At 40.4% G+C, this 17,078-nt stretch overlaps 1 protein-coding gene across 3 annotated transcripts in view; it reads right to left on the bottom strand.

Annotated features, from left to right (window-relative positions):
- pard3ab (par-3 family cell polarity regulator alpha, b) overlaps window positions 1-17,078 on the bottom strand; it is a 216,593-nt gene that overhangs the window by 131,942 nt on the left and 67,573 nt on the right. For all 3 annotated transcript variants that reach the window (XM_070844549.1, XM_070844550.1, XM_070844551.1), the window contains exons 3-5: window positions 6,915-7,098; window positions 2,384-2,571; window positions 1,797-1,940 (exon numbers count right to left, since the gene is read on the bottom strand). In XM_070844549.1, coding sequence (XP_070700650.1) covers window positions 1,797-1,940; window positions 2,384-2,571; window positions 6,915-7,098 — 516 coding nt within the window. The remainder of the gene's footprint in view (window positions 1-1,796; window positions 1,941-2,383; window positions 2,572-6,914; window positions 7,099-17,078) is intronic.

The following is a 17,078-nucleotide window of genomic DNA, read 5'->3' as shown; positions in this document are numbered from 1 at the left end:
AGATGAGGTGGAAACGGCGCAGCTCTACACTCCTGATAGATGGTGAGAACTTGCTGTATGCTTGACCCTTCTGTGGAAGAAACTGTTTACAAAAGAACTCGTATAACAGAAATAACAAAAACAGTAACAAGTTTGAGTTAGATGGCACTAAGTAGAGTCACTGAGTGCCTTAGATGATGCATCAAATTCTGTTTGACACTGCGTGTTAAAAGCTGAAGGTCGTGCTGTGCCCCAGAGGTGGCATGAAAGAAGCGTCATCCAAACCACCATCAAAACCAACTGACAGGTCGCCTCACATTAAAAGTTTCACTTCAATGGCCGCCAACATGTATTTGTATTCCATAGACAACAGGCACAAAGACAAACAAAAGAAACCATTTTCACGCCACAGTTAATCCCCAAAAAACTGTTTTGTCATATGTCTGAAGACAAATAATTGTCAGATAATAAACTGCAACTGGCTGTAAAGCATTTTTAGCTTGTGAAATACATAAAAGTTAAAGCAAAAAGAAGGGAAATGGCACCAAATTAGTGAAACCAGTTACTCACTAGGATGAACAGGCAATCAGACAACTATCTTGCGACTGCTGCCAACATCAATTAATCATGCTGAGTCAGACACAGTAATTGATGAGGGTCGACTAGTGCTAATGGTGCCAAACTAACCTACATGTGATGGATGAAGACAATGGTTTGAATAGAGATGAAGAATCAAAAAGCTCTAACTCCTCTTCATTCTTGAATTGTTTAGATTTACATTATACATTTCACACTGAATGTCCCAACAGCAACAACGATATTCTTACACCAGCTTGTGCGTGTTCAACTTCAGACCATCAGATTATTAAAAAGGGAAGCTAATAATCTCTATGAGTGCATGCACGCCCTTTTACACGCTTCATGTTGACTTAACATGGCCACTAATATTATAAAAAGGCGAGACTTCCTTTATGTTACACAACCTATGCAAAGAGTAAATATGAACTGAATGATGCAGTTGAGTCATGATGTTTTATGATTATATTCTAACAAAACTTTGGCGCACACGACCCCAGTGGGAACGCGGCCCCTAGCCCGTACAGTGTTCTACATCCAGTTAAGCAGGACCATATGTACTGTATGTGGCTCATGTTATTAACTATATCAACATTATGTTATTTCTCCATCCATGACTAACTTGTCATTGTGGATTTATGGTAGAAATTCCTCACTTTAACCTCTTCACTGAGGGCCAGGGGAGTGATAGAACTGGGTCGAGCTCTGGACTGGATCTTGGCCACTGAGGCGGGCTTTCACAGAGCTTAGGGCTGACGGACTGTGGAGGGCAAGACTGGCTGTAAATCTCTGAACGCTGGACTGTTGAAGGTATCAGGTGTTCACTTCACATCCAGACATATAGTACAGAAATGCAGTGCGCACGTGAAGTTTTCAAATGATGTCAACGGCGCTTTCTGTTGTGCCTTGAACGGGAGACATTTTACGCTGTTGTTGTTCCCGTTTCCTTATTGACTCGTTTCATCCTCCTTCTACTTCAGTTTCCAAACACATTTCACAAACCTTCAACAAACCTCAGAGTCAGCATGCCGTTTTAAATCTAAGGTTAGCCTCTAATTACCAGCTGCCAAGCCAGTTTTTTAGGGCCCACTGGAGCTCTTGTAAAATGTACGATGAAAAACAATGTTTCATGGTGGTGTAAGGCGTTACATAAAAGCATCCTCCACACAGCAAGACCTGTGCCCAATTTGCCTTCCCCTTAGCGTGCTCATGTATGCTCAGGTAATTGAACGTGGTCCTACCTGTTCCTGTCTCTCCAGCCAGCGGTCCACCATGGGGTGATTGGCGCTGAGTGATGAGCGCGCCGTCTCTCTCTGAAACTCTCTCTGATTGGCCCATGTCCCTGCATCCCGTGGCAGACTGCGGTATGTGTCCATACCTTTAGCCTGCAAAGACAAGGAAACAAAGGTTTTTGATTGATTGAAGGTTTCATCTCTTGCTTTTTCCCTGGAATAATGTTTCCAAATTTTCCCATGAAGCTTTTCTGAACTGTGTATACTTCCTTATCTTTTAGTAAATATTTCTTTTCTTATTGATGAACACATACTGTTAAATAGTATTGACAAAAAATGCATAATGGCAAGGGTACAACTTTAATCAATTAAAGAATTTTACGCTAAAAACATTGCTTGGGCTCTGAAATTTTTTTAAAAATAAAGGGACATTGGGAGGATTTGTACATACACACTCTGTCAACTAGCAGCTGCAAGTGACCTCCGTGTCTCCCTATGAAAAAGACGCTGGTGTGCCACATGTAGCTAAATGTGCTCTAAAATCTAGTCATTGTCAGGAAACCGCTATCCCCGCTTGTGACACACAGCCAACCGACCTTCCTCTCGAGGCTGTTGGTGCCAGAAGAGTGGCGAGCTTTCAGGAAACCAGCAGTGGTGGACCAGCGGGTCGGGTTCTTCCTTGATGGAGGCTCTTCCGTTTGGACCCGTGGCTCGCTGCTACTAAATGGCCCGTTGATGGTCAGCAGGGCGGGGTCGCTGCTGCGCCGGACGTGGAGGGGCATATCTGAGAGACGGCATCGACAGCAAGGGTGTTACAGCAGTATTTTAACTTTTTATTTTGCCCTTATCAGGGGCTACACTCTGGGAGGAAATAATATCACTGCATTTTATTAAACTTAAATTGTTTTCTCGGGAAGTGGCTCACCGGCACTATATGTATAGAAAACCATCCCCCTTGCTGTAGTTGATAAGGCTTGAGACAAGGGATGATTGATGTAAATAGGCTGAAACAAATTTTGTTCCTCAAACACTGTGGGCTAATAAAGGCAATTAATCACTGAGATTCCATTATCGTCCCATTGTGGAATAATCTGATTCATTGCTAAAAGTCTAATGAGGCAGCTCCAGTTTCTACTCCACTGTCAGTGTATTGGCTCATAACACAGAGCAGAAGATACTGTGTGGGAACAACAATGTGAGGAAGAGCCTATTGAGAAACAAGTGTAAGTGGATGCCTTCCATTAAACCTCTTCACTCTGTTAAAAGTTGCAGTGCGTGGGAGGTGGGCCAAGGTCCAAAAAACAGCTCCAACAGGGGCATTGTACACAAGACACAGTGATATGACATTAAAAATCTCCCACATTTAGACCCCTCCAAAATCCCACAGGCAGATTTCAATGGCTGAAATGTACCCAGCGGACCACATAAGAGAGACGGAGTGTAAGCAGAAAGCTAAAACTGTTTAAAAAGCTGGAGCATCTTCTTCAGATGACAATGCCAAGTGTCATGTTCCCATGTTCTCTTCCAGGACATTCTGCTGCTCAAATGATGTCCCGTGTTTTGGGTAGTGGTGTGTGTTCAAACAGGAAATACTGTTATCTGTGTGTGTCTAAGTCAACAGTTGTTTGACGTTGTGTGTATTGTGAGACTAAATCCAACATTAAGCGTGTCCGTTTGTGTGTGTGTGTGTGTACATGCTCCTGTTTATGAATCTATAATCTCTGATGAAGTGATGAGTTTGTAGGTCAGTGCGTGTGCGTGTGTGTGTGCGTGCGTGTCTGAGCACTCAGTGTTTGTTTAAACATATGTGCATTCATGCGAACTGAAGTGCATGTGTTTGTGTTAGGGTATGTTTGAGAACAATTATCAACTGTGTTTAAGAATGTGAGCTAGTGATGAGTCTGTGCTGTGTGCACACGCAAACCCTGGGACAAGGAACATGAGTCAACAGCCACAGCATTCTTTGAGAATCTGGAAATGTGTTTGTGTGTGTTATGCGTGTGTGTGTGTATACACACTAATGAACTTGGCTGACTAGTGTTGTTGGGTCACCCGGAGCGTGGGACCTAAAAAGCTCTGATCTGTGGGAGAGCACGACACTAAATCCCTTCCTGAACCGAGAGTGCAGGCTGACTAATCTGAACACCACCTACACTACAACTCCCAGGAGGCATGAGGATATAGTGACAAGTTACTGTGGCACATATCCCACACCATATACTAACTATCAACTCTATCAGCTTTACACCACATGTTAGTCCACATAGTATGATATAGTATAGTTGTATATGTAAATGTATAATAGGTTTTTTAGTTGTTGTTTCTTCTTGTAGTTTGTCACTACAATCAGTTTAAATTTTAATCTTGCGGTCCATTTCAGTTGGGTGTTGTATTGTGGGAGAATTATTTAATTTTAATTTATTTAAGAACACTTTTTCATCTACATACTGACATTGGTGGCCAAATTTTCCTCCAAATTCTTTTAGTGAGCATACTAAATACACAAATGCAGCAGACGTCATCAAAACAGCAGTAAAAAATAACGACCTCCTTCCAAATTAAAATGAAGAACCTACAAACATGAACCGTGAAAGCGTCATAACAGCGAAGGAGTATTAGGGAACCGCATTATTAGATTTTAGACATAAATGATGAAAGTCTGAACTTCAAGTACGACTCTCCTCCCGAATTGATGCATTTTGGAAATGAACTTTTCAAAATGGCATCTGAAAGCCTCACAGCGTTTGACAGTGGCGTCAGCATTTCCAATGTCTGCAGAGGTTTTCAGTGTAACAAAGCCAAGAAACTAACATCAATCCATTTGTGGAATTCAATAGAACTTTCTTGTCTAATAAGCTTAATCACTTCTCTTTTGAGTTTGTGGGCCAAACAAGAAAACCCACGGAGTCTGGCGCCTCTCATCTTGTCCAACATAAATCAGTGATTGAAAGCTATTCTCATTAGGCACACATAAAAAAATTTAAAAAAAAAAAAAAGAAACTTATCAAATTCCTACTCTTCCATGACAGACATTTCTCTTAAAACCCAATAAAATCCGTCTGATGAGATTCAGTGTCATCAATTAAGCAGGGTTAGAATTTATTATGGAGACAGTTAAATTGGACGTTACCGGCAGGTGTGATTATGCCTAAGATTTCAATTTCTTATGGCAAATTCACATTCAGCATCTCATCCATAAATCCAATTAAGAGACAAGTGACCTCCCTTGCACTCTGCATGTGTGTGAGTGTGTGAGATAGGAGATTTTGGTGGCTGCTTTGTCAATCAACGCCAGTTCACGGGTCATTAGTGGATAAGCCATACTCCAGCCAGTGCTAATGAAAGATGCTAATTAAAACTAGTTTTTAACTTTAAATTTGTTCATTGGAGCGTGTGTGAGTAGGGGTGGTCTAATGTGCACGTGTGTTTAGCGAGATGGAATGAAGAATGAAGGGGGAAAAAAAAAAAACTTCTCTAAAGTTGGTTAGGAATAGCCTGTTAGGGGAGGAAAGAGGAAACACATAAAAAAGGTTAGAGTTTGTATTTCAGCATTTATTGTATGCGAGTTTTGTGAAATATGCTTAAGGAGTCAAAAGGTTATTTGCTTGAAGTGAAAACCCGCACATATTCATCAAGGAGCTTACTCCTACTTATGGTAAAGTGTACAGTAGGAAGAAAACAGGGAAACTCAATTCAACAATTCAAAAACTACAACAGAGCTGTGTATTGGACGGCAGATAAGACAGTGAATCTCTGATAACGGCTGATACCCAAACAGCAGCAGGTCGTGGAGATGCTGTGGTTATCTTTAATTTGATCCTTTCACAGTTCAGTTTTTAAGTGTTGGCAGAGAAAGTCCATATCCTTTCCATTCTGGATTTGACCACCACAAGCCATGTGAAATAGATGCTTCATTAGCCTTCATTATGGAAATGCTGTTCATACACGTGGCATTTCGTCGGACAGGTCGTCACTTTGAGTCGACACAAGCAGCGTGATCAGAAATGCAGAGGAAACCGTGCCACTCGGTTCAAAATGGCACTATGCTAGTCAGGTTTGGACTTTTGGACCCTTTAAGAGCAACTGTGCTCATTTAGCCTCCAACTCCACTGTCCAGTGTTTGGAAAAAAAAAAAAAAAAAATCCATAGCATCACACTATTAAGTTATTCTGTAAAAGCATATTTCTTTCAAGTGGATTTTGCAATTTACACGAGGGAAAGTTGGATGCTGGTAAAGTAGATACATCAGAGAAAACCTATAAAGACAATTTAGTGCTGATAAACGATGCGGGGAACTGCCAACAAAATTGATGCCAAAGGGACCCTAACAGGATAGTCCTAACTAAACAAGAGATACTCTGAGCTCTCTTCCACACAAGAGTGTTTCTACGGCGAAAGAAAGAGTTATTCTTTGCAGCCGGGAGAAAAGGTGAGGGATTGCTTGTTTACTTTTACTTTCAGCAGTTTGATAAATATAGATTCAAAGAAAGACAAACGTATTTGAATGGAAAGATAAAGCGAGAGTGAGACGGTGAGAGTGCGTTTGTCTCTCCACATATCTGAGTGTATATGTTTGCTTGCCTCTGCTTATGGTTGTGCGCAAAAGGTTTTGCTCGATCCAAATTGACAAATCACCTACAAGAGTCGGTTTCCCATCCAAACTCATGGTAATTACAGTAGAAGAAGCGACTTGGCCGGCAAAACTGCAGAGGTGGACGGGCTCAGCGTCACATTTGATTTAGGAGGCAGCGAACAGAACCAATTAGCCACTTTGGCCGGGGATCAAACGGCTATCTGTGCATGAAAAAAAGGCCCTCCTGTCCAATTAACAGAATTTATGGACAGGGCTAAGGTACCGCTGGGCAGTGATAAGGTAATTTGTTGGGTTTTCTGTATACTGCAGCAGTCTCTGACATTTTATGCTAATGGGGACAACAGATTTTTAAGTTAAGAGGAACATAAGAGAAACTGACTCACTTATCAATCACCTGTTCCTGATTGTATATTTGGATGTCCGTCCCTCTATCCAAATAATGCATACATCATCCAAAAATTACCCAATAGTTGTCAATCCAGCCACATGTATCCCTGATTTCTTTTATTTTTGCCTTCAGTTTTGGGACTTACTGGTGCGCAGGGCGGAGGGCGTGACCTCGATCTCACTGGCTGCCTGGTAGGGTTGGAAGGCAGAGGCTCCGCTGCCAGAGCTGAGGTCTGCAGCAAACAGGTCGGGGCTCTGGGTCCCTGTGGAGCTGGCGCTAGTACCATCACCTCCATGATGGGGCTCCTGTTCGTCATACACTGCTATCAACTGGAGGAGGGAGGTGAAACAGAGGAGGTGTCACAAAATGTTGGATTTGAAAAACAGGTTGCTTTATATTACATAAAATGCACAGCAAGAAAAGTCAACAGGCTCAGCTGCTGTACTGTACGTTCTCCGAAAGAGAAAAGGTGGTGGAGTAGATTACACTTAGGGAAAAGATTTTCTTTGAATTTGACTAAAAGCTTAAAACCCAAACAATGATGACGTATAATCTGGAATTTATGAGAGAAAATCACAATCACAAACAGAAAGAACAGGACAAAGACAGGGACATATAAATCAAAGTGGTGTGGAGGTTAGATGTGACAAAAACCCTACAACAAATAGCATAATAAAAAATGGAGAGATTTAAAAAGTAAAAGGAAAAGAGGTGTAGGAGAGCAAAGAAGAAAAGGATCAGAGAGTGGATTCAATTTGTGGGGGAAAGTATTTTCTCTTAGAAATTGTGTTGGATAAAACCTCAAAAAGGTTAAACAGCATGTGTGCAAATGCTAACTTCTGTGTTACATCACCTGCCCCCCCCCCCCTTGGACAAGTGTTTTAAAGAACAGGTAAAATAGGGTAAAAAACTATATTTTCAACATGTACGTTTGGTTTTTTTTCTGCAGCTGTGGCTCTAAAAAGGGATTTCATTTTAGGCCGATTCTAATAATAAGGAAGGAAAACCGCTGATTACAGTCAACTGTGCCATTCTTGGAAGCTACCTGGCAACTGATGATGACTACAACAGAGTAATGAAGTTGCCATTAGTCAGACCTTATGATGATGGAAAACCTGCAAAACCTTAAAAGCATCTACATAACAATTATTTCCACCAACAGTTGCTTTAGTCTTGGTGGTCATAAGCGACTACGGTGCAAATGCGCAAAGTGACATCACAAGACAATCCCTGAAATCCCACTTGGATATGAATTATCACATGTACAAGAGGAGGCAACTGGATCAGAAGGCTAACGGTTTAACACCACATGTGAATCAGCACTATAATTTGATCTACAATCATAATTGCTTCGCTCTCTTCTACAAATCCTCACCAACAATTAACAGCGAGAATAAATCCACCAGGACTTGTGATAAATTTAACATGAGCTTGAGTTAGCATTGGTGAAATAGCAACGTGGCGCACGTTTTCTGCTCACATGCATGAGGTGTGCACGTGCGGTCCAGAGGGATAGGGGGGTGATTCAGACTCTCTATTTTACATTATGACACTAGGTGCTCATTATGTCCAATCATATCCTCTCTTCACTCTAAATGCCTCCATATTTTCCCTCCACATCCTTTCTTTGAAAAAGCTCTTCTCCCTCATACATGTGATTAATTCCAGCCTCAACTGAGTCCCTTTATTAGATTAAAGATGAGATTCACGCCGTCCCTCTGTGACTCCCACCAGGCCTGCGTGTGTGTTCAGCTGGTTTCAGTTAGCCGAGGAGAAAATGAAAAATCCATCCAACATCTGCCAATTCAGTGGGATGTGATCCAACTGTCCCTGGTGGTGAGATTTGATGTTGAGGCATAACTGTGATAATGGCACTAGTTGAAGGTGTAAACCCCCCTGACCTGAAATATCTCATCCACATTAAAAAAAAAAACAAGCAGAGAACAGAAAACATCTTGAAACGTCTTTGAGATATCACGGCAGTTCATCTGGGCTTATTTGCATCATTCCAACGATATAGAAAACCCTGTACTTTAAAGAAAACCTGACCAAACACCCTGGGGCAGGATGTAGTAGGAACAGACTCACAATATTTTTAGCTTCAGGAATTTCCAAGTTAAGGTTTATCAGTTTCTTTCTTACTTCAGAGACGCAGATTTTTATCCCTGGAGTAGGAGTATTGAGAACTGCTCTGAATTAAAACCAGTTCCACATAAAAATAAGCAACTGGAAGCAAAGTTTGGACCTAAAACTACATTTTTGGTCAGAAGTCTTTGCACATGGATGATGTGTTTGATATGGGTGGCTTGAGCTAATACAAGCAACTAGGACTACATTTTGGAGGGAAAAAAACAGTAACAGAGCGAAATGTAATCACTGCAACAACATTTATTCATACAGGCAGGAAGTAGTTATGCAAACAGTGAACAAAACAGCTAAAGTGGAAGTTGCGGCTCGGGAGGAGATTTGACCCTGATGATGTCATTTCAGTAATCTTGTCTTAGGCTTGCAGATGACAAAACGCCTATGTTACCAACTGGGGGAGTAGGGTTTAAAAGATGTCAGCATTTATCAAGTGGGGACAGACAAATGAACAGATGCTGTTTGTTGCATTATCATCTATTGACTCATAAGAACAGATTAGCAGAATCATCTGAAAAGAGTGATCCATTGCACAGCAGTGCACTGCCCCCCCTGTTCTGTGTGACTGATTGTTCTTCTGAAAAGCTCGTCAGAAATTGAAAAGCATCAATCTCAATAAAATTCACAACATGCTTAAATATGTACACACTAAAAAAGGCTCACATACATAAGACTAAATGTGGCCACAGTGAAAGAGAAGCATTCGTGCACACAATTACATTTACAGACACCGACACAATCCATACACACACACACACACACACACACACACCCTATTTGAATCCAACTACCAGTTTTCCAGCGCATTAAACCTTCATTTCGACCACATTTAGCCTGAGAGCTGTGGAGTTTTATAGCATGCTGGACAGGCTCCCTGGTGAGGGGAACAAGCTCTCGAGGGTACACACACACACACAAACACACACAGACACAAACCACACATTTACAGACCCCAAGACTCATTTTTCCCATTAGGCTCTTTACATAAATGTGCGCACATTTACTTCAAATTAGAGCTCGCATCAGCCCAGGGCTAATGTGTACACACAAGTAATGGGGGTAATAAAGGTTAAAGGGCAGGAGGGGAGGGTGGGAGGGTGGGAGGGTGTGTGTGTGTGTGTGTGTGTGCAAGTGAAAGAAATGCAGGGAGGATGTATTAAGAGGGGAAAGGGGTAAGAATGAGGGAAAGTAAAATAGATAGATGAGAGTAGAAGTGTGTGTGTGTGTGTGTGTGTGTGTGTGTGTGTGTGTGTGTGTCTGAGAGTTTAAATGAGACACATGGGAGAAGGCAGTGAGACAGGGTGTGTGTACGAGTAAGACTGTGTGTTTTATGCGTACACGTCTAGATAAAACTTCCTGCGTGTGACCGTCAGAGAGTCTTCCACTCTTCCCTCATTAAAGCTCAGTTCAGCCGGAACAGCTGAGTCAGCAAACCCCCTCCCTCCCCTGGCCTGTTCCCTGAGGACACCACAGAAGAAGGACCCCCAAACCCCATGTTCTTTTACAGCCCATGTGGTTGTTATTACATGGTAATCCGTTCGGCTGCAGTGCGCAGTATAAATGTGGTCCGGCCTCCGAATCTTTAGCTGCTAAGATATCAGGCAGAAATTTTCAGCGATAATCATAAATGTCATAATAAAAGCAGTACAATGATCAGAATATTATTTATCTACAACACTGAACTGTCATTCTTTGACTACTGGTTAGCCCAGCAGTGGCTTGGTTTTGTACAAAGTATACAAGTATGAGATGCTTTGCATTTAATAGTGTATACACATCCATACACATGAGTAAATGACAAACTTTTGCCATAAAATTAACCATCTGTAACCACTGACAAACATGTTTCCATTACACTATCACACACAATTAATGACAATTTTTCTACCTAAAGTCCAAGAAAAACATCAGGAGGAGTGCTTGCTGGACATTTCTACACTTGCAATAAACATATTTACTGACATTTCAATTATTCATTTTGCACAATCTTATCCTGAAGAATGCATCATGCACACTCTGTGGAAACAATGAAATGTATCAATCTAAATTTGAAATTTGTCAACTGCATTTATAATCTTCTAGTTACAGCTGGACCAATAAATCAACCAATATTAGCTTGTTGCAGATTTATTTGTAAACCGTCAGATAACTAAAAAGAAATTGCAGTACAGAAATGCCAGATTTGAGGTTATTTGGAAACAGTTTCACTGTCATATATTACCATAAAGAGCTGACAGGTGATTTTTTACACTCAACATGCATCGTGGCCACAATAAAAAAAAAAAAATCTTTACGATACGCATCCATAACTCCCAAATATTCATATCTGCCTCCAAAATCTATTATCGGTCGAGCTATACCTGCAAAGAACCTTGTGTCAGATTACAGAGCATACATCAAACTTTTGGCTAGCAAAAGCATGAATGTTCGAGAAATAAGATTAAGAGCGGAGGGCAGCTAGACTGAAGACCGTGGAAAGAAATATCTGGCATCAGCAGGAAGCTCTGAGCAAACGCTGAATCCTAAGTGTTGAATATATGCATGAAATATGTTTCCTGCCTGCTTCGATTTTACACGGTTAACTCATGTCACTAAAATACATCTCTGAAATGAGTCAAAATCCATTAAATATCATTTAAGTTCCCAAGTTGTTGATTGATTTGGCTTTTCATATACATCATTCCACACCTCAAATTACTAAAATCATTAGACGCATGATGAATTGAGTCTTGAGCACTTCCCCCTCTGTCACAGGTAACAGATTACATCACAAGCTAATTTACATAACAGCAACATCAGCTGTGCCGGTTTAACATGCCGGTTTAAAAAAACGTCTAATACTTACAGACCCATTTTAATGTTAATTTGGTGAAACCTCTGTTTGGTCCTCCGTGATCTTACTTACAGATTCTCCTTTATTTCTGATTTTTACCTTGCTATCACATGAAAAAGCCTGGACCAAACATAAAAAAAAAAACATGAATGACAGGTAAACAAACTCAACATGAGCTTTAGTATGCGTTTCCTTTATGTGATCAATGTAAATGAATACGCTAGAGTGTAAACATCAGAGGGCACGGCTATGACTGGCAGTTGCTCCCTCAGGACTTCATGTTGGTTCTCTTGGATGTTTTGTTGAGTGAAACGTTGCCTGTGTGTGATGAAACAGCCCCAAGTCAAAGCTAATTGCTGAGGTTTGTTGACAAGCACAGCCCTGACCCTGCCATCCATCATCACACACAAGTACACATACGCGCGCGCGCACACACACACACACACACACACACACACACACACACACACACACACACACACACACACACACACACACACACACACACACACACACACACACACACACACACACACACACACACACACACACACACACACACACACACACACACACACACACACAATCAGAAAAAAGGTGACATCCAATCAGCAGGTTTGCTCGACCCTGGGGAAAACAGAGGATGTGTACACCGACAATTGGGTGTTGATTGGCCCGTGCAACTGTGTCAATAAAAGCCAGATGGTTTAGATATTTTAAAATGAATATAACCTTCTTTAGACTTACAGCTCAAACATCATTTATCTATAATTCAATCATTGGGACATCATATGTTGAATATGTTGCTGATCACAAGTCACGTTGCCAGTATTTGATTCCTTCAGACCAACTATTCAAAAACCCAAAATTAAACAAGCTGTAAGAGTCAAATATGAAGTGTTTTCGCTTCCAACTGTTGATACGATTTCTGTTGATACGATTTATCGACTGACTTACTGCTTTATGATTTACTGTAATGCAATGAACAACAATCATCTGATATTCTAAGTATAATAAACAACACATTTCCATCTTTGTTCCAAGTTTGGTATGGAAGCAGAAAGCAAGCGTAGACATATGAACTGTTGCACAAACAGCTGTTTGTGAAGTTGTGCACGAACTGTGTAAAATGTTTATGTGTGAGCAAATGCACACGGTTGTGTGTATGTTCGTCCGTGTGCAAAAACTCCCTTCTTACTTTTTTATCAACTGTTCACTCTTTCGCACGTACACACTCAAACCCAGGCCCCCCCAAAAAAAAACAATAATTGAAAAGTAAATTACGATGGAAAGTGTGAGTCAGTCCACTTTTCAGCAGTCACTTGTAGCTCATAAATCATCATCATAACTCTGGCTAGAACAATGCAGTGGCAGCCAGGCCAGAGAGGGAGAACCAAAGGTCTGTCAAAGGGGAATTAAATCTTATGGGTAGGTGTTGGGGGGGTAAGAATTTAGCAAGACACAGTTGCTGCTCGCACCACATCAGTGATCGCCCAGTGCTATTTCATCAGAAATACCAGGTTTATGCCATATGGCCGTCCAAAAATTACAGTTGCCTTAGTTCTGGCTACCAACTGCAAAACATAAATCTTTTGCAAGTTGCTACACCCATCTATCAACCATTTGATTTATTCCCTCATGTAATTACAATTTCACAAAGAATTATATTACATCAATACACCACATTTTCCCTCATGCCAGGTCAAAGTCCACGTTGCATAGTGTTTGTGTTCTTTCATAGGACTTACTGAATGTAAACCGTACTAAAAATAAGAGCAGACAGCATAAATGAAAGAGAGCAGGACTGATTGTTTGAACAGGCGAAGGAATTTGCTCGTCACACAAAGTAGAAATGACAACACAAGCAGACCTGGAGCCTCTAAAGGGACCACATAGGTCTGCCTCACATTAGTAATGTTTGTTTTATCTAAAACTGTAAATGAACATCATAATTTAAAGACTGGGTGCAACTTACAATTGTTTTTATTCGCAATTATTTAGTCAAAATAGTGACGATTGCTCACAAGTTCAAAAATATTCATGGGTTAACTATTACAAAAGACAGCAGTCACTAAATCAACATCTGCCAAATGATATGTGCCTTTGATATTATGTATTTTAAGCTTTGAGAACTTAAGTGGCATGTAACGAAAAAAGTGTAATTTTTAAAATGGCCAAATTGATTTCAAATGAAACGACCTTCAACTCGGTGTCCATATCTAACCGACTTTAATAACCTGTAATGGAAAGCAGAACATTTTCACATCTCAGAGAACTAAGAACTGTGCAACTTTTGCCACCCACCCCCCCCCCAGTTGCAGGGTACTGGAATCATTACTGGAAGAGAATTAAGAGACGAGAAGTGATTCATTGATTGGATTGATTGATTTTGATTAATTGACTCACTACACTGGACTTACTGTATCTAATTGGACTGTTTATGAGAGACACTTCGATATAGTTGGAGTCCCATTTTGAATTTAACTCCTGATACAGGACATGCTGAAACCCTGAATTCTAATCTTTTGGTATTTCACATAATATTGCACATTTTCTATTAATAATTGTTTGTAATTGCCTTTTCCATGTGATCTTTCCATTTGATTTATCTGACGAATATAACTGACTTATTTCTCTATTAAGCCTCTATTTTGTACAGCAAGTAGAAAACTTCTGATCCTGGATATTTTAAGTCTGTTATTGTACCATCTATTGTAAATGGTTACATTAACATTGTTAACTTGGTCTATGCACCCTTATCAGCAAAAAAATCAAAAATCCTGTGTTTATTACACTTTGGAAACAAAGGTGACCCTGATTCTGGAAGCCCAAATCCTCCAGATCTGGCTTGCACAAAAGCAGGCCCATATTAGAGAACGAGAGTACAAAAGGCAAAGCTGTCAGCAAAAGGAGGGAAGTAACCACTTCACTTTTGCCTACACAGCTGTGTAATCCAAAACACGCTCTCCCGACTCCTCTCAGGTCAGAAAACTGCAGCCTACAACATTTTCCTAGGTTACATGCTTCGGGAACTGTGGAGAAAGTGCGAGGTTGCAGCAGGCCTTTTCCCAAAAGTGACAGCCATCAGAACCCTCAGCATCAGTCCGCCGCAGCCAAAAACCACAGAGTGCAGACAGGCAGTGACCAATGTTACTCCCGGGTCAGCATACCACACTGTTTATGTGAGGAGTTTGGTTTCAAAATGTCTAGCATTGGAGGAAAGAATAGACCCACCATAAAAAGAAAAAAATCATAATTTTTTAAAAGGATGGTTGGTAACTTAAAACTTAAGATAACATGATAACACTTTTGCAGACAAGATCGTCCATATTTTATGGTTTGGAGAGCTGAACTTCAGGTGACACTGCTTTATGTGAAAATGGATGTGGTTTAACCATTTGAGAAATGAGCTATGGTTTCGTTCTTCCATGACATTTATTTCTCTTGTTTTCTCCTTGATATTTGAACCTCGAAGGGGAAACACTGGAGAATTGTGACTATTGGCACATTCATTGTGTAAAGAAGGAAATTGGCTGTACATTAAAAAAAAAAAAATAATCAAAACAGAAGGCTAATAGTGTGAGAACTGTGACAAGAGTTATAGTTACATGGTTTCCACTCAATGAGTAACAAATACAAGAGGGCGGTGAAAGCCATTCATCAAGGCAGAGGAGAGGTGTTTTCTCCTCTTTCAGACATCCAGTTTGATTTGTTACCTGAGAGGTTACATGAAAGCTTTCATCGTATTTTTTCCCCACATATGGCCGCTGGTGGACAGCTTTACATGCAACACTGTACAACATCATACTGGAAAAATAAAAAAACAATGACTCAATCTCAACTACTTTATCAACAAGAGTCATTTTTACGGTCTCACAAAGTTAAGGTGAGGAGAGGGAACTCTACATTATGACACATAAGACATTTCCACATGTACGCTACATGGTAGAGTGTATAAACTGTCAGATACACAGTTAACCTTCAGGAGATAGAAGCAGATGCACTACTTCTCACTGCCATATAGTTAATAATAGGTGAGACCACTGTTCAGGCACTTAAACTCATTATGAGATTATTAACAACTGACCAATCAAATCTTATGATTATTTTAAGGGGATTAATCAAAACACATTGCTTTGTCTGATAAAAAAAAAAACAGAGAATTTCAATCAGGAGGAAATAAATCAATCAGCTCAGAGTATTACTACCTCACATTCTTAGAGAAAGATCCCCAGACTGACGGCATACTTGTTAATGTGCTCCAGGACCAGAATAGAATCAAATCATATGATATATTCAGTTCTACATTTGGTGCTCTGGGGCCGCTTTGCATGTTTTCAACCATTAGCCCTTTAATTCCAATTCAGGGGAATGTTAATGCGACAGCACACAAACATAGTGCAGACAACAACAACAACCTTGTTGCAATACTTTTGTGTTTCTCCTCGTCCTGGTTCAACATGACCCGGTGCATGAAGCCAGGTCCATAAAGAAATGTTGTTCCCAGGTTGATGTGAAAGAACATGAGTGGCCTGCACAGAATCCTGACCATAAAACTATCCGATGCTTTTAGGATGAACTGGAATACCAACCGCAAAGTTATCTACAGTGTTTGGGGGAGAGAAAAAATACAGGACAATGTCTGGGAGCCACAGAGATGTTTTTACTAAACAATTTCTATACAAAACTTTAGATTTTTAATGGAATGGGAACTGACATCTGAGTCAAATTTCCCACAACGACTTGCACAGTTAGGCTTATCCTGTCCCATTTCTACATTCAGATGAAATTTAAGCCCAGCGTGTGCAGTGAGTTCTTGCTATGGCACTCTGAAGTTATTTTGTCACTTTGTTCTCTCTCAGTCACCACATATCACTCTAATCCACTCACACAGTCATATCTGCGAGTTTCAGAAAGACAAATTTAAGACTTCTTGGACCTTTTAATATTACTGGGAATTGTGTTTAAGACGATTTTGACAAAGAAAATAACGAAGCAGAGCTTGCAAAAGCAGACTCTTTTTGAATATGTGGTATATATATAAAAAAAAAAACACCACCGCTTTTCAATATGATTTGCATACAGTATGAATTTACCATCCTTTGGTTAAACTCCACAGAACTCACTCCACTTGTCTTGTTTACTCTCAACGTCACTAAATACAACAAAAACTTTAATGAGTGCCCAATTTTTAACAAGCCTGCATAAAATAGTGAACGTTTAAGATGTGTGTTAAAAACTTTCTCAGACTTTCAAGTTTGATTTGACTCATTTCTGTCATCAAATAGGCGTTTTGCAACAACAATTACGTGAGTCTTTGTGGAAAAAAAGTGT

This window comes from Pempheris klunzingeri, chromosome 15, assembly GCF_042242105.1.
Source record: "Pempheris klunzingeri isolate RE-2024b chromosome 15, fPemKlu1.hap1, whole genome shotgun sequence".
In the NCBI taxonomy this organism is placed as follows: Eukaryota; Metazoa; Chordata; class Actinopteri; order Acropomatiformes; family Pempheridae; genus Pempheris; species Pempheris klunzingeri.
The sequence above is the reverse complement of the archived record's forward strand: the minus strand, read 5'-3'. Positions and strand labels throughout refer to the sequence as shown.